The sequence below is a fragment of the Dysidea avara genome, chromosome 7, assembly GCF_963678975.1.
Source record: "Dysidea avara chromosome 7, odDysAvar1.4, whole genome shotgun sequence".
NCBI lineage: Eukaryota > Metazoa > Porifera > Demospongiae > Dictyoceratida > Dysideidae > Dysidea > Dysidea avara.
Window position 1 is genome coordinate 6,608,353 of NC_089278.1, and position 17,311 is coordinate 6,625,663.

Here is a 17,311-nt window from a genome sequence, read left to right on the forward strand (position 1 = left end):
CAGCTAACATACGAAGGCAGGTACGTAAAGCAGTTCCTATCAAATGTTAGTACAACTTCAATCATAACGGCTACTTAGTTTTGCTGCTGATAGAGTAACCACTCTAATCGATTGGTATATACATCACTGAAAAGGCAGAAAGCAACAAACAGTTTATTTGTACACTAACAGCCAGTGAAGCTAGAACCATGCACATAATATGAATGGCTAAATGGAACAGTACTTGATATACTAGTGTGCAGTTTAATTCTGATCTAATCGTTGCTAACATACTTCATGTCAAACCCAACAAGTTCACTTCATAACTAGAATGATACTCAACTGCTAATATAGATATGCTCAGATATGCTCTACATAGTGGAAATGATTATTAAGTCACGAAGAGGTGCTTAGAGGTCCCCTCGTTTCTTTAATCTCCTTCTCAGCTCTGTAGGGATCTTTTCAAAACACTTCCTACAATATGGTCGAAGGTCCATGTCAATAAAATGGGCTCCGGATCTATATATATATATATATAACAAAAGCAGTGATCACCCCTTGTTGACTAATAGAGTCAGTCTCACTTGTTACTGAGCACTATGTCACAAGCAACACATCGGAAATGATGGATACACCAAGTATTGTTGAGAATATTCACCACTGGAATATCAACATGATGGTGAATAACATACACATGCACACTGGATGTATGTACACACACACACACGCACTACACAACTTACCATCACTCTTACATGGCTTGTTACAGCTGAAACAAATGTCTCCAAACAACTGTTGAGTCAGCCAATTCAAAACAACTATTACAAATGTGATGACTCACTTCACTGTAATCAAGCTCACAGTATGCAAGCCCCTTTCTTTCAAAATGGCGTCGGCCATCAAATATTTTTTCACATTGAGCACATACAAAATGCTACCAACACATTAAGAACTTCACCAATGAACACAACACCATTGCACACCTCTGGGTGCCACATCTTCCCCAGAGCATGGATGATCCTGCCCTCTATGGGACGTCGGCATGCCCCACAAATGGCTGACTCCAGATTGTCATAGCAACGAAGGCAGTAGAGGTCTCCATCACGTTCACGGCATTTGTGTGTTAATTGTTTACTACCAGAACAACATGATTCCACAGCATCAGGAATTGGTATGGCTTACCCACACTTACGGCAGTTAAAATGGTGAGGATGCACCACCTGGTTACGATATGTGATGTTCTCACCATGGATGGGTAAGCTGTACAACAATCATATGCTCCACTAGGTCACATACACAACAGAAACCTCACTTGCACTTCATACAAAACTTCATTCCAGCTCCTACCAAAAGTACATAAAAGGTAATGATTGATACTTTTTTTTTACAAAATACCTTTCATCTCAGCATTACACTTCTTACACAGTGGTCTAGACAGATGACATTAGTACATCATATAACAAATTATACCCCTTACCTTCCCTGGTGTTTTATGAAGCCAATGTCGGCCAGCGACACCTTACACACTACACACTTAAAACAGTCTGGGTGCCAGCTCTGGGCTAGGGCACGTATGACACGCCCAGTAGCAAACTCTCCTACATACACAACTTATTGTGCATCGCGTGTGACATAACAACCCTCACCACATCCAGCACAACAAGGAGCATAAAGCGCCTGATAATCGTGCTCACAATATTTCCTGCCTTCGTGCTACAATTACATTCACGCGGTACACATCAGTTATTGGTAGTATCACTATACCTCAAAGTACAGTCCATCAGGGAACGGCTTAAAACACTGGACACACCTACAGGAGATATAGTCGAACGCTGATTAGCAAGTGCAGCGACCTACACGAAGCACTTTTGGTGCCACACTTGACCGCCCGAGTTTACCATATTCTCGTGAGGAGTGAACGAATCACTACATAACGCGCAGAACACACTCGCTGGGTTCAACGCCATCTTTACTGTCTGAGTCACGTGACTACAGATACCTGTGACGTATCTACAATACCTTATAGATCATTTCAATACTAGTACACTAATTATGTAACGGAAAGTTTATGATAATTTTGGCATGAGTTCAGATAAAATAGAGGCGACTTCCTGTAATGAAATTTATTGGAGCACCAGGTTTATACATGTAAATCTCACTTTACTCAATTCTTTTGAGCCCACATCAGTCTTGCTAGCTAGTTGCTTGACTAGTGAACCTTTAGCAAACAGGTCACTGGTATCAGCCTCCCCAGCATGTACCTCAGTGGAAAACTTCTTCAACAGCTCAACACACAGTAATACCACCTATAGTAATCTTTACATGTACACGTTCATAACACACAAAGTCACTCACTCTTTTTGTGATAGCAAGACGTTCAGTGTCCCGTAGATACTGCCTACACAACACACATTACAATCATGAGCATGGAAAAATTGAAAGCATACTTGTGAGGGTCTGGCTTATTCCTTAGGTTGGAGGCAAGTGTTGTGAGGGAGCTGAGGTCGTGGAGGTCCAGTAGAACATTAACCAGCAACTCCAAGTTGGTTCTGGCATGTGAAGGAAAACTACCAGGTCTACAAGAACATTAGATACAATACTAGTGACAGACATCAACTACCTGTTGATTTCTTCTCCAGGAATCTGCCATAGATTCTAAAGAAAAGTATAACACAACATACACACACACACACACACACACTGACAGACATACAGTAAAGATGTTAGACTTGAGTACAAACAATGGCAAAATCTTTGCCTGTTGTAGTTCCTTAGGTAATGGTCCTAGTAGACACATTTTCGCAAGCTACAGACAGTCACACAACTTCAGACACTATATAATGTAAACTAGCCCCAACCTGGTAAGCTTTCAGCTTGTAAAAGAGCCATGCTAGTCTGTATAGTGGCTTGAAGTTGACAGGAAATCTAAATAACAAACTAAGCAGCACACAAATGCAGCGATAAACAGTGGACGTGTCCATATGAGATGGAATGTTTAGTGTTTCCAACATCATCTCTCCCAAACTACCATCTGGTGTCACATCACTAGAAGTTGACTGTGTTAAGTTGTCTTGTGCATGTTGTGGTGGTGTAGTGTCCATTGCAGTGCTGTGAACAGTTGAGGTGTGTTCCTCTTGACAGCAAACTGCAGTGTCCATACAAACTATGGTACTGTCCTCTTCCACTGGCGTCATCATTGAAGCATTAGTCACCACCTCATCAACTGACTCACAAGATGTAGTGGATGTATGATCAGGAATAATCTTATTGGCGAATGTTACAGCTTCAGGAAAGATGACAGCACTTAGGGGACACTCTTTCATCCCTGCCAGCATTTGACTGCTGTCGTCACCACTGTTACCTTTGATCATGTGCTTCAGTAGCATTGAGTAGAGTTGGTAGCAAACCTGCAAAGTCAAGTAGTAATGAATCAACAGGAACGCATAAGTGCTGCGAGGAGCTTGTGCACTACTAGTCACAGTAACTTCATACCTCTATTGATTCTTTAGCAAAAAACTTTGAGGACAAGTCAACATTTCTGGGATAGACAGCCCCTTCTCTGTCTAGCATTTGTGTGGTGGTGACGATGCCCTCAAGACAGACATTGATTGGCATGTCCAGTTTGTAATAAGTTTTGCTCAACATGTACTGATACAACCATGGCTGAGCTAGTTTGGTACCAGTCAGCCCTAGTGCCATGGTGAAACAAGTTTTGGAGAGGTACAACCCTTTATTCCGACATTCCTTGGCCCATGATTGAAGCTCCTCAGCAGGGTACAAAGTTTTCTAACAATATTGTATTAGCACATTAATGGCTCAATAAAAGGACTCACCTGTTTCATGATTTGTGATGCATATGCTTGTAAAGTGTAAGCAAAAAACCCAAACTGTTTTAACATGTAGTTGACTATGGGATGTAAGTATGGCCATTACCTTTTCAATAACAAAACAGTTCTTGTCATTCAAGGAGACAGCCTTCTCAAAACACCTTCAACAAGAATGCATCATCAACAATTAGCTGAGGAGCTGATCCTGTTACCTTAGCACACTAGCAGCATGTCGTTGTACAAACTTCTCAACTCCCAGCTTGATGTCACACTAGAGGACACCAGTACAACAAGAAGGCGGTACAACTAACTAACTTGCTGAATCTTATCAATTATCTTACGTGACTTGGCCAACGCAATACCTGCCCATGAGTCAAATCTCTCAGGGCAATATGATAAATCAAACAGATAATACTTCAATGCTTTACTACAGCAGTACAGTATAACTACAAAATCAGACTATGCCACAATGTACTTGATGTCATTGGTCCTCAAAGACTCATCAGCCAACAGGTAGTATAATTCTGATATGACAGCACTGGAAGAGAAGGAAGATCAAGTTGCATGCAAGTATATGTGTGCATGCGTGCGTGCGTGATGTATGGGTCACCTTTGTGTGTGGGGTAACTTGGGCTGTGGTAGTTCAGTAGAATTACCATCGATGAATGCTTGAATGCTTTCTTGATCCATAACTATAAAATATGTACAAATGGTCTTTCCACAGTAGTCACATGTACACCACGACACTGTACTACACCACACACGCATACATGCATACACATACAATACACACAAGCCTACACTACCCAGTGCACCAGTGCTGGAACACCTGAACACTACTCAGGTGCTGCAAGTCAGAATAGGCAAATCCTCCTAGTAACTCACAGGAAGCTGTTCCATGTCTCACGTGTGAGGATGTGAACACCTGAAGGACCCTCACCTGTTGTGGACAGTTGGCATTTACTTCTCTGGTTAACACCAGATACATTTAACTAAATGGATAGGTATTGTTTACTGGTATCTGCTACCTCGATCAATTACCTCTGTGTGTGATGACTTGCTATAGTGTAGAATGGTGGCTCCATTGACGTTACAGCTGGGTGGGCTAGTTGACACCAGATCACCAGGTCCCGCTGGGTAGACTGGAGCAGTGTCCCCACTCCCCCCTCTCTCTCTCACACACACACGCACACGCACACGCACACGCACACGCACACGCACCTTGTCCTAATTTCCCAGGAACTGTTTCCACTATTCTCTTATACAGAGCCAGTAACTAGTGCACAGTACAACAAGTCAACAGCTACTCTACCCCATTATTACTAACATCAGTAGTCATGCAGCTGGTTTTGTGGTCCTCAACAGAAGGGAGAGAGGCTGGGTGGAAGTACTCCATAAGTACCAGGGAATCCTCCCAAGTTAGGGTGATCTGTAACATGACACCTCATACAACACATATACTGCAGGTAGAACAAGCAAGGATTAGTGAACCAGAGAATTACATTGGAATATAATATATTGAACAGAAATATTCTCTAATAGAACGCTCAAATACTCACTGGGTTGGCTCCATGTTCCACAAGTCCTCGTGCCTACAAGATGAACACATAACACACATTGTAATACACAACATCACTCACCTTTGCTTTTGACACTTTCCTGGGGTGTCCATACAGACAATAGTAACACTGCTCCAGTTCTTGTAAAAGAACCTAATCTGGGTGCATGAGAGAGAATTGCATGGTAGAGGTGTTGTAGTACCTCTCTGTGTTGTGGAGAGAAGGCAGTTAACACTCTCAACTCCTTCCTTAGCACTTGAATACTTGTTGACAGGAGACAGCCATTGTCCCAGCTGCACCAGCCTAACCTGTTTGACAAGAAAGCCAATAACTAGGTGTGTCTATCCATCTGTCTGTCTGTCTGTCTATTCATTTTATACTGTACTTCAAGATGAGTAGAAACTCTTAGGGCTACTGGCAACAGCTGATGGCAAGTGGATGGTTGGTTGGTTACATCATAAATTCCACAACATGTTTTATATTAGGTTTACTCACGTTCCCAAGTGGTCGTGAGCCTCTTTTAAAAATTCAACTGATTTTTTAAGTGAACTTTTCTCAGCTGGCAGTAAAGGCGTTGTTAGAATCGACCCAACTTTGGAGAGGTAGGTGTATCCCTTGTGTGACTGAGAGTGACTATCAATAGTAGCCATCATTGTCGGAGTGATGAGTACAGATGGAAGAGCATAGGTGTGGTCATGCATGGGAGACGTCAAGTCGCTTATGCTCCTTGTTGCCACTGGTGTCTGGGGATCATCAGATGGTTCCTTCTTGACACTACAAGTTGGAGTGTTGGTGACATCACTGGAGCTTGGCTCAGTGACAGCAGCAATAGCTGGTGTATCTTCTTTATCACCTTCATTGTTCTCATTATCATCAGTCTCCTCCCTGCACCATAAATGAAGGTGTAGACAAGAAAAGGCTACCATTACTAACCCCTTTAAGATGTAGTAGAAAATCTTCCATGGCAGACACACAGGTAAGGTGTGCAGCAAGGGAGAGTCGGCTATTTCTGACAGCAAGTCTAACACTCGGCAAATCTGTACTATTAACACCTTCACCACTCCTTGTTGAGATGGCTTTGCCAGCAGATGAGGTTCAGCAACAATACACCTGTAACAGCAGATGATGTACTGTCATACATTACTGACCCTCTCTCACTTGTTTACAGTGTCAAATGTGTTGAAGAGACTGTTGGTCCACAACTCACTGTTAGTATTGTTGTGTGTGAGTAGTTCATCCATTGCTTGTACTGTACAACACAAACACTCCTGTGAAAAGACAAGGCCAAAAACCACCCAAGATAAAACAGAAAACAATAAATGGTATCTAAGAGCAAGTCAGAACAAAACAATATAGGAGAGTTTAATATTTTACAAGTACAGCATTCCATTTTTTGTCCTGGTATAAAAGCCTCAGGTGAAACTACAGCACAGGCTAATACAGTACACCAGTATACATTCATCATAAGGTGTTATACATACAGTTGCTACAGTGGCTAGTGTGCTCACTTCAATCCTATTCAACTTGAACAAAGAAGACAATAGCAGATACAGACTGGAGACCAGCTGAAGTTTCTGGTCACCTCCAAGTTGAGAGGAGCCAATCAGAAACTGGAACAGACAAGATGATGACAAAATGACACTTGTTAAATCACCTCATTATAGCTACCAGACTCTTGCTCCAGTACTGGTAGTAGATGATCCACAACTTCAGAGTAGCTACCCTTCTGGTAGAGCAAGTTGATCTGTTAAATAATTTTTAAGTGCACCGTGAGAAGAGAGATATTGTAGAACTGACATTCTCATAAGACAATGATCTCTCCAGTGAGTTAACCCTTTCTTTGGCATGTGCTATAGAGAATGTATGTGTGATATAAATACATACCTTATAGAAGAAATATAATACACACACGCACACACCTAGGGATATATAGGGGTCATGGTGAAGATTACACAGGTAAATGATGACACTAGCTTGATCAGCGTAATTCTCTAGGAGACGGCAAAGCTAGAGGAAAAGGACACATAAACACACTCCCCTAACACATGCAGCAAGCAAACCTCAAGCACATGGCCAGTGGTAGCTGATGGGTTGTTCCTTGTCATCTTGACCTGTGCCATCAACCACACCACTGCAACAACCACATCTTCTGAACAGCCCCACAATAGTGGAATGTACCTCTGAACAATACATGGTCCTTTTCTTGTCCCTCAAACTTTGACACAGAGAACAACATCAGTGAAATCAGTCCATCAACAAGTGGTAGGGTGGGACTAGTTAAACCAACATGAACAATCAGATGATATATGTCACACATCACTACCTTGTCTTGTCTGTTCCTTTCTTCTTCACTGTACTTGCCCTACACTGACTGTCCACCAGTAGCTCACAGTAGACCAGACTGATCTGTAGTAGGCATACATACGACCACAGTACAAGGATACAGACATACCAACAAACAGACACACATATACTAGCACACCACACTACAGGTACCACAGACATACACAAATACAGACAAGCTTACCCTCACAAAATCCTTCAAGTAGTCTAGTTCAGCCTTCTCCAATTGGTTGCTATAAGATCACATACAGTATCAGTAGCATCACATGATCGCTGACCACAATGCAGGAGGTTGAGGTACCCGTTGCTCCACCCTCTGATAAAGGTCTACAAATATTCCCGCCAGTGGGAATGGCCTACATCAGATCAGTGTCATCACATGAGCTGCACATCTACACAGCAACTCACCACACCCAATTAAAATGTAGCGCCAGATGTTTGAGAAAGTCATAAACCACAAACACTATTCCACTGTAAAACATCAACCAGTACACACAGTGTGTATAGGACACTATATATGATGTGATAACAGTTGTCACTACAATTAATATGTACATATGCCTGAAAAACCTTACTACATTAGCTTTCTGAGGACTCATCAGAAAAGTCACAATGAGGACAAAGATTCTGGTCTCAATATTGCCTACATATATTTTTGACCTATTTATTGCAGCAAAGATACTATCCAGATAAGGTCCCAAATTCTCTACTATAGTTTCACAGTATTACAGCTAGAGCGATTGATTTGAGGAGCACTTTAGTTGAAGGGTACCCCAAAGGTGTTATGACCGCAATTTTTCAAGGGAGTTACCAGTTTAGGTCACAACTGGGCCACAAGTAAGGAGGGTTATCTGATGGAGGACTTTAAATCTACATTTACATGCTTACCCTTGTGACTGTTCTATTAGAGTACAAGTGGCTGCTCTATTAATCAATTTCTTCCTTGTGGATCTCCCCTAGTTAGTTTCATATTATTGCACCGTCCAATGTTCTTGCCATTATCTGTACTTATGCTCAGTCAAATTTTGACAATGGTGTCCTATATATAATTATTAAAAAGATTTCAAAAACCCCTTCCTTATGCCCCTGGAGATGAGCTAACACACAATACATCCTTCTTGAATTAAAAATATCATAGTTTCAAAATTATATGACACCCAAACAGGATGTAAAGATGATCTGACCTGTTGTTCTTCTGCTCAGCAATAAATTGTTGCACATTGTCTGGCTGGCTGTCATTGGCTAGAATTCTTGTGGGGCTAGCTAGTGCAGCTACCAAGTGCTTCCCGATGCTGTCCCTATAGAACATGTGGCCACACCCACTAGCATCATGCATGCATACCCATCTACACTTCACCTTGCAGCTGACTTCTTCCTCAATGGAGACAATTCCAGTGAGTGTAGTGACTCCAGCTGGGCCATGCTGGGAGAGTGACATGTGATTACAGTTCAACTGACAAGCAGAGGAGGTCAGTCACCCATAGTAATCCATGACATGTGTCATAACCCCATGACATGTGCCATAACCCCATGACATGTGTCATAACACACACAACCAAGCATAGCACCAGGTGTTCAAGACTATTTTTTTAATAGGAAAGTAATGTTTGTGCTGGGCTTGAAAAAGCTCCAGTGTGGACATGCAGTTTTTTGATTAAAATACTTGATATTGGTGTCAACAAATTTGTTCAAGATCATGAGATGGATGATAGATGTGACCAACCTCTCTTGTGACCGACACAAGAAAATTTCAGAACATTAAAAATGACAGGAATGATAAATGCTAAATAATTAACAGAACACTCTCAGTGTATTTGTCTCCTGCAGATCAAGACACACCGTAGTGTTCCATGTGGCCAAGAATGTTGGCACATCACAACATGGATATATTGACAGGTAGAAGAAAATACAAATTTCACACATGCATAGCTCCATGATCCCTCACACCATTTTTTACATTATATAACTTACAATGAATCAATCACTCCAAAGATATGGCAGCCAAATTTAATTCTATTCTTAGTTTTAAAGGCTAGAATATTCTTTTTTTTCTTTTTCACACATTATACAAAAACTCACCATAATACACAAATTCTATACTTAATTGCCTTGACATTTGGCACACTTACAGTAGAAACTTGTGTGCATATGGATCAATCATCGTAATGCAACCATTTGCAGTTTCAGATTCGTGATTTATAATCTGAACAAGTTTTGGATCATGCCCCCCCCCCCCCCCCCCCCCAAGATACTCTCATATAACATCACCAAGGGGACAACCACAAACGTTGAGAAAAAATCCATCCCAGGGACCTTCACATCTGCATAACTCCCAAACCATTAGCCACTGAGCCAGGCTGTTCAGCCCACTTAATTTCTACCTTATAAATGAAATTCATATACACTGTAGATATCATAAACATGTAATGTGTGTTGCATTAGAAGTACTCAATGTGTACCAGTACTCTATTCATTAGAGTAATACAAAAAATTAACAAATAGTCAAATAAAATAATTATATTCTACAATACAATTATAGATAAAAAAGAAAAGGTGGCAGTCAAGATGAGACAGCCATTAAAATGGGTGGCAGCCATTTATTGGCCACCATGCACCTTTAATTTCACAACTTTTAACCCAAGGCTGCATCCATTTGTTATAACTTGGTTGTTTTACATGGATAACAATTTAATTATTGTTTCAACGTGCTTACTGCAGAAAAACAGCAGGTCTGTTATACACTGTACACAAGAGAATTCTAGTGAGGACCAAAGTAGTGAACAATTCTGTGTGTAGTATGTGTGTGTGCAGCTGTGTTAACTGACCCAAAACGTTCTGGGATATATTTCTTAAGCATATCAAAATAATTCTGTGGTCCTTCATTCCTCTTACCCCTAGCAGCCTGTCACAAGACACCACTACAGATGGGACAACATGACACACTACATACACGAGCAGAACGTCTTTTTGGAGGAATATGATCAGCCACATCAGCGGACTTTCGTTTTTGTGGAGAAGACTTGTGAGGAATATTATCTCCAGCTGAAGATGATAAGGTTGTGTCTGAAGAAACAAACTAATGGATACTAAGCAACAGCTTGTGGACTGGCCTACCACTAGTGCTGGGTGAAGACTGTGTCAGTGGACTAGCCAACTTAAATGTTACACTCTTAACTGCAATCAATATGGTAACATGTGTGCACCAGTTGACAGCTCTATACCAGTATTGGATTTGTCGGGAAGTTCCAGTCTACATGACCAGCTACTCTGTAGATTACGAATACAAACTAGAATGGAGTACAGAGAATAGAGATGAGCTCACTTTTCCAGACCGAGCCAGTTCATCACAGTGGTCCCAGGCAGCTACTAGCCATCTTCCGAGACTGAGCCACCTACCAACCACTGTTATTTGTGTTAACCTTGCACACACACTTACGTCAGATCCTGAAGGTCTTTTGAGAACTTGATAGGTTCCCAGCTAGATATTAATGCTTCCTCTTCATCTTTGTAACGTTGGGACCATTTCTGCCTTAAAGTATTAGCAGCTTCTAAACACTGTAACAACAAAACAATTGTGTTTCTGAAACATAACTGGTTTACCTTAGCAACACCACTGGAAGACACTTCTGAGACACTTGCTTGATACCTGCCCACAAAATGATCATAAATCTCATGAACACAAATGCCACAAATAAAATTTCTTTGTTTACTTTTTCAAGCCTTCAAACTGACGGATCCAAAGAGTGTCCCCATTCTCACGTAAAATATGGTCAACATATACCAACCCTACACACACAGGATACACTACCACTAGTGGCTATACAATAACCACACCTTGTTCATATGAAGGGTTTCTCTCCAGGGCAGTGGAGCAAGTAGCAAGGCAAGCTACAAAGACAAAACAAACATAGTTGTCTGTATTTATGCACCTGCCAATTATGCTGGCATGCAAATCAAGCACAATAGAATTAGTGTCATAAATTCATTCCTGTGAATGTGCAAGCCACAGGAAAAACTAATGGTTAGAAAATTAATTTTGTGAGACAGCAAGTTGGCCCTTTTAAAAAATAGTTTCACTTCTTCACCATATATGGACACACTGCAGCATAGCACTGTTTCAAGGATTGGTGTCTTAAGTTGTGTGGCAGCTGCTGTTCATTTTACTTAGTGTAAACAGCTGTATATTGTAGTATACACCTCTGTTACCCAAAGATTTAGTACAGATAACATAAAATAAACACACACGCACACACGCACGCACACACACACACACACACACACACACACACCAGGATAATCTTGTATACTAAACAGAACTCTGCACAACTGGTCAAGACATGGCCAGTGATCAGGATTACACTCCAGTGCCTACAACACACTCATTCAACAGATACAGATTGTCTGAAGCCTAACCTTCTCCAAAGCCATTCGGGCTATCGGTAGGTTACCTTGCAACTGTGCAACCTTTGACAGCTGTAACCAAGTTGTGAGGTCTGTGCTATCAATACGTGTTGCCTATTGGAAGTGATTATTACTACAACAATAACAGCAATATCCTACTACCTTCAGATATGTTTCTATGGCAACTGAGAGATCTCCCTGATCCTTGAAGATGCCAGCAAGATTACGACAAATTGAATATTTCAATTTTGTGGCTGTGGCTGATACAGTTCCAGAGCTTTCCTATAAAAACATTTACATGAATTCTTGAAATTGGCTGAGTACTCATTTATAGTACTAATTTTATTCAAATGACTTGACACTTTACCTATGATCAGCTTTCACAAGTTGTAGAGTCTGCTAGGTTACCTATGCCCACTACATGCATGTACATATCAGAGACAGAAATATCTTTTTCACATTTGTCGTGCATTTCATCTCAACCAAATTAGAACAAGGGTGGTCTACATTTTCAGTAAGAAGCTCATAAATTAAATGTCTAAAAATCAGGCAGTGTAAATCATTTTTTTTTTTAAAATCTCTCATTTCTACAACTGCACAATTTGTGCTCAATATGTGTACACGTTTCACTCACTTCTCCCATTAAAAAGGATGATTGTAGCAAGTGTAAGTAGAGAGCCCTGGCGCCATTTAAATCTCCGTCTCGCTGCAGTTTCAGCGCATCGTGATACTCCTGGAAACATGCTGATTCCTTTAATAGAGTAAACCATGTAGTGACAATAACTTCATTTAATTTTTTTTTTAACTCGGGCTTGATGGACTGCCTATACCTACCACCCACAGCACAAAGAAAGGCACGTGCTGGACAACTGAACAAGACAAGAGAAAAGTAGAGTAACGCAGCCAGCATGTTATAACTCTGACAAGCGACAATAACCATAGCTAAACCACAGATCCTCTATATGATTAAACTAAATTATAAAGCAATACCTGAGCTTCTTTACTGGTCTTCTTGCTAGACGCTGATGTACCTACAGCATTACTACCACTATCGCAATTTAAAGGAGTTAATAACATCTTTAGCTGATTCCATAAAATGCACACTATTATTATTCTATCTAAAGCGCTTTATATCAACTTGAAGCGCACCTCTCCTCGTGCTCCATTATTATGTCTTTTAGGGTCAGTAATTGGCGACACATTGCATCCGCGAATTATTTGCTATCCAGCAGTAGATCATTACAGGTGTGTGTGTGTGTGTGTGTGTGTGTCTGTGTGTGTGTCGGTGTGTGTGTGTGTTTAATGATACCAACACAAGTGTGCATTACACACAAATTTAAAGCCTCCATTGGCATTTGGAAGGCTCTTTGTACCATGATTTATTGATTTGATATGATTTATTGTTTAAACTCCACACAATTGGCTAGTGCTGTTCTTCCTTGCAGGAGTGACAACATACAGTAACACTAAATATACACAGTACAAAAATTAGCTAAACACACAATATACAAGCAACAACAACTGAACACATATTACAAAACCAAAAACTCGCATTACAAAACAGACAACAAATACAAACTAAATATTACAAATTATTAAGTAGATATACATAGCTACGTGCATAGCATGCAAAGCTACATGCATAGCTATGGATTGCGCCTTCATCCATTGTATCTTACAAACCTTTTGTCAGCTTCATCAACATAAAGGCTTCAACAGTGAAAAATGGAATATGGTACCTGAAGAAGCTTTATAAGCTTCTTCAGGTACCATGTTTCGTTGTAAGATCACAGCACATGAACAGGACACGCTGACTACATAATATATTGTGCCCTCACATGATTGTACAGTGTACATGATCCTTATTAATTGATTGACTGTGTGCTATAACTCCAAGTTGCACCCTCTACACTACCGATGAGAGATGACAAACTCTATTGACCATCATCTTCTGGTTGTACTATGCATCTGCTCTGCTGGATATAGCTGGATGTCATTTATTATAAGGAAATTAACCTTCATGAACAGCTAGCTAGCATCATCAGCTTACTATAAAACAAACCTCCCCACACATTTCATGTATTGAATAGTTGCCACCAGGTCACAGGCACCATTCAATCTTGTAGATATTTATATGGTCACAATAATTATGTCACTACAAGTGCTGTGCATAGACTTGGTGCTTGGGTTAAAATACTTGAAGATTGCTGAGAGTATGTAAATGCATGAGACTTGTTGTATTCAATACATGAGGCTTTGTAGTATAGTGCAATATAGACTCCTTACACTGTCCACTACTAAGTTAAGGATTATTTTGTTACACAGTACACATGTAGGAGACCAATATCAACAGGATCCATCTTTCATGTAGAAAAGAAGAAACCAGTCAATACTGTGAGTAATGTATATACCGTCTAATTTTTATAAATTCCTTTTTGTTAGATAATTAATTTTGTACCGCAGCAAGAGGCATGGGTGGTGGAGCGCTTTGGACGTTACCTACGAACACTTAAGCCAGTAAAGGGATTGTTATAACTATATTAAGATTTTACTTTGTTCTCATAGGGCCTCAACTTTTTGCTTCCAGTAATTGACAATATCAAATATGTTCAGAATCTTAAAGAAGTAGCCATTGACATCCCCTCACAGTCAGCCATTACTGAAGGTATGAGGAGTTCAGTAGGTGATGTTTCTAACTCATGTTGAGTAGATAATGTAACACTTCACTTGGACGGTGTGCTCTATATGAGAATATATGATCCATATGCTGTGAGGACACCCCACTGGTGGCTATGGTGTGATGTGATATATTGGTAGGCTTCATATGGAGTTGAGGATGCTGAGTTTGCTGTAGTTCAACTAGCACAGACCACCATGAGGTCTGAACTAGGTGTGTATGTGTGTTGCGTATGTGTGTGACTAGTAACTATATAAATGCACCTGTAATCAGCTAGCTGCGTGTGCAAAGTTGCACTATTGTCTCTGTTCTACGATCATACATCAAATAATAGCTATTCAGAAGTCTGGCAACGTAGAATTTTTTACTATATTTAGATAATTTTTTTTATGTAGGGAAGATAAAATTAGATAGAGTGTTTCAAGAGAGAACAATATTGAATTTCTCCATTGTGGGTAAGTGTATGATGATAAATGTCATCCTCTTGGTGTTATCCACGCTATCACACTGTCTAGAATCCATCAACAATGCAGCGGAGGCTTGGGGTGTAAAGTGTATGAGATATGAAATAAGTCAGTAAGAATAATAGTACTAGCCTTAATTGTGTATCATTTATCCTTCCTAGAGGACATTCAGTTACCTACCAAAGTCAAGGAAGCAATGCAAATGCAGGTTAGTACCAATGATCAGATGGGCTTATGAGATATCAACCTACCAGTGTTATAATGTAAAAATTTATGGTCCACTCCTCGCAAAATTGGGTGTTTCAGATCCAGCTGTCTCATAAGAAAATGGAGGGATCTGAAGACATTCTACTTGCTATTGTTTGTGTAGGTAGAAGCAGAGCGAAAGAAGAGAGCTGTTGTATTAGAGTCTGAAGGAACTCGTGAGTCAGCCATCAACAAAGCTGAGGGGTACAAGCAAAGCAAGATTTTAGCATCAGAAGCTAAAAAAGTTGAACAAATCAACACAGCCAAAGGTTACTACATAATACAATGACACAACACTCATTTGCCTGCAGGTGCTGCTATTGCAACCATCGCTAAGGCTGAAGCACGTGCCAAAGCTCTCAGAGTAGTAGGAGAAGTAATTGGTGGAAAGGTTTGTATATATATAATATTTCCATGACTACCTAAAAAAAACTGTTGCTCTATGCAGAATGGCTCCCAGGCTGCCTCACTGACTGTAGCAGAACAGGTAAGGGGCAACACTATATGATGTATTATACAGTAGTATACTTCTGTTAGTATGTGGATGCATTCAGTAAACTAGCTAAGACCTCCAACACTTTAATGTTGCCTGAGAATACAGGAAACATTGCATCAATGGTATCCCAGGTGAGTTCAGATAATGTTGCATCGTAAACTATTTTAAGCTATAGGCCATGGCCATTTATGGTCACATGAGCAATAAGACATTGTCACATGAAGATCCACCTCCTGATGATGATGGTGGTGCAAAGATGTATGAATTGGGAGAGAAGGAGATTGATGAAACATTGTCATCACTTATGCAAGAAGCAGAGGATGTGCTAACCACACCTGATGCTACGCAACAATTAAGTCAGCATGAAGAGAGCCCCGCCCTCCTCACTGCAGAACCAGAGGAAAAGAGCAAAAGTAACGAACACTTCACACTAGCAAACTCACCTACGCGCTATCAAACCTACCGCAAGGATACAGAGGTGTAATGTTGTATGCATTTTTGCAATTAATAATAGTACAGATCACAGCTATGTTATGACCGTTGAATTCCAGATCACTGATCGCTGAATCATTGCCTCCCTTGCAATTTGGGTTTATGTTGCTGGCCTGACAGTTTCATGTTGGTGGATTGGGTGTTTAGTTTTATGGACCGGATCAGCTGGACCAAATCCTAATGACTGACCAGGATAGCATGATATACTGAATGGGGTTTAGGCATTTCCTTTAATGCTGTATATTTATAAAGCATTGCTGTCATATTTCCTCCCTTGCTGTACCCATGGCAATTGACAATTAAAAATTTACTCTAATAGAGCAGTCACTGACCACTCTAATAGAACAGTTGCATTTTATATCTTGTAAGTAGCTACTTAATGTATAACCAAAGCATATTTTAAGCACATTTAAGTACTATATACATACTTGTTCAAGTGTCTTTTAGGTATTGATTAATTTGGAAACCTGTCACCAAAATTCCTGGAGCTGCCATGCATAGCTGTTGCCATAATATGGTACCACATTTTGCATTACTGACACGTAACTAGCTGTGTTACAGTGGCCTCAACCTAAAGATGCATATACTTTGATTTTTCCGCTATTTAAGAATCCAGACTCTTCTCGTCCTAAATTACAATGAATGGATTACACTGGAATGACTTTGGGTATCTAATTATAACCACAGTGTGCTGGACAATTATTAGAGAATATGGGCATGATATCCAAAATGTTAACTTATTTATAGTTTGACTCATAGTATTGTCATTGATTTCATGTCAGTTAAGTTGTGTTCATGAACTTTGATTTGAAAGTGCGTATGATCAA

General features: G+C 40.3%; 3 protein-coding genes across 5 annotated transcripts; 1 reads left to right on the top strand and 2 right to left on the bottom strand.

Annotated features, from left to right (window-relative positions):
* Positions 1–273: 273 nt before the first annotated feature.
* On the bottom strand, positions 274–1,995 carry LOC136260719 (LIM and senescent cell antigen-like-containing domain protein 2). Its single transcript, XM_066054562.1, has 12 exons — positions 1,837–1,995; positions 1,744–1,789; positions 1,626–1,692; positions 1,457–1,577; positions 1,375–1,409; positions 1,292–1,322; positions 1,162–1,239; positions 963–1,113; positions 821–913; positions 723–771; positions 564–639; positions 274–498 (listed from the first exon to the last, which is right to left on the bottom strand). Exons 1-12 carry the CDS (start codon positions 1,944–1,946, stop codon positions 390–392), a joined length of 966 nt encoding a protein of 321 aa, XP_065910634.1. The 5' UTR covers positions 1,947–1,995; the 3' UTR covers positions 274–389.
* On the bottom strand, positions 1,982–13,220 carry LOC136260694 (calcineurin-binding protein cabin-1-like). 3 transcript variants are annotated; one of them, XM_066054523.1, is made up of 49 exons: positions 13,100–13,220; positions 12,744–12,860; positions 12,272–12,391; positions 12,122–12,223; positions 11,998–12,076; positions 11,543–11,596; positions 11,419–11,494; positions 11,309–11,354; positions 11,145–11,263; positions 11,031–11,100; positions 10,930–10,975; positions 10,823–10,882; positions 10,659–10,771; positions 10,534–10,610; positions 9,066–9,131; positions 8,893–9,006; positions 8,117–8,179; positions 7,987–8,064; positions 7,893–7,941; positions 7,689–7,771; positions 7,544–7,638; positions 7,426–7,496; positions 7,285–7,372; positions 7,163–7,215; positions 7,020–7,109; positions 6,874–6,975; positions 6,524–6,633; positions 6,299–6,475; positions 5,861–6,250; positions 5,568–5,673; positions 5,447–5,518; positions 5,366–5,398; positions 5,134–5,235; positions 5,028–5,082; positions 4,417–4,498; positions 4,282–4,344; positions 4,122–4,233; positions 4,019–4,077; positions 3,913–3,967; positions 3,813–3,866; positions 3,472–3,765; positions 3,341–3,386; positions 2,838–3,262; positions 2,693–2,785; positions 2,600–2,634; positions 2,427–2,555; positions 2,335–2,377; positions 2,139–2,285; positions 1,982–2,090 (listed from the first exon to the last, which is right to left on the bottom strand). In XM_066054523.1, the coding sequence occupies exons 1-49, from the start codon at positions 13,184–13,186 to the stop codon at positions 2,046–2,048; spliced, it is 4,845 nt and encodes a 1,614-aa protein (XP_065910595.1). In that variant the 5' UTR covers positions 13,187–13,220; the 3' UTR covers positions 1,982–2,045. The 3 variants fall into 3 exon arrangements, with proteins under 3 accessions (XP_065910595.1, XP_065910593.1, XP_065910594.1); XM_066054521.1 differs by having other exon boundaries at positions 2,838–3,386; XM_066054522.1 differs by lacking the exon at positions 3,813–3,866 and having other exon boundaries at positions 2,838–3,386.
* On the top strand, positions 13,216–16,537 carry LOC136260713 (stomatin-like protein stl-1). The gene is made up of 14 exons (XM_066054550.1): positions 13,216–13,354; positions 14,435–14,503; positions 14,552–14,626; positions 14,675–14,774; positions 14,820–14,878; positions 14,927–14,999; positions 15,182–15,241; positions 15,302–15,358; positions 15,412–15,458; positions 15,621–15,765; positions 15,808–15,887; positions 15,945–15,983; positions 16,034–16,123; positions 16,168–16,537. The coding sequence occupies exons 1-14, from the start codon at positions 13,280–13,282 to the stop codon at positions 16,474–16,476; spliced, it is 1,278 nt and encodes a 425-aa protein (XP_065910622.1). The 5' UTR covers positions 13,216–13,279; the 3' UTR covers positions 16,477–16,537.
* Positions 16,538–17,311: the final 774 nt, after the last annotated feature.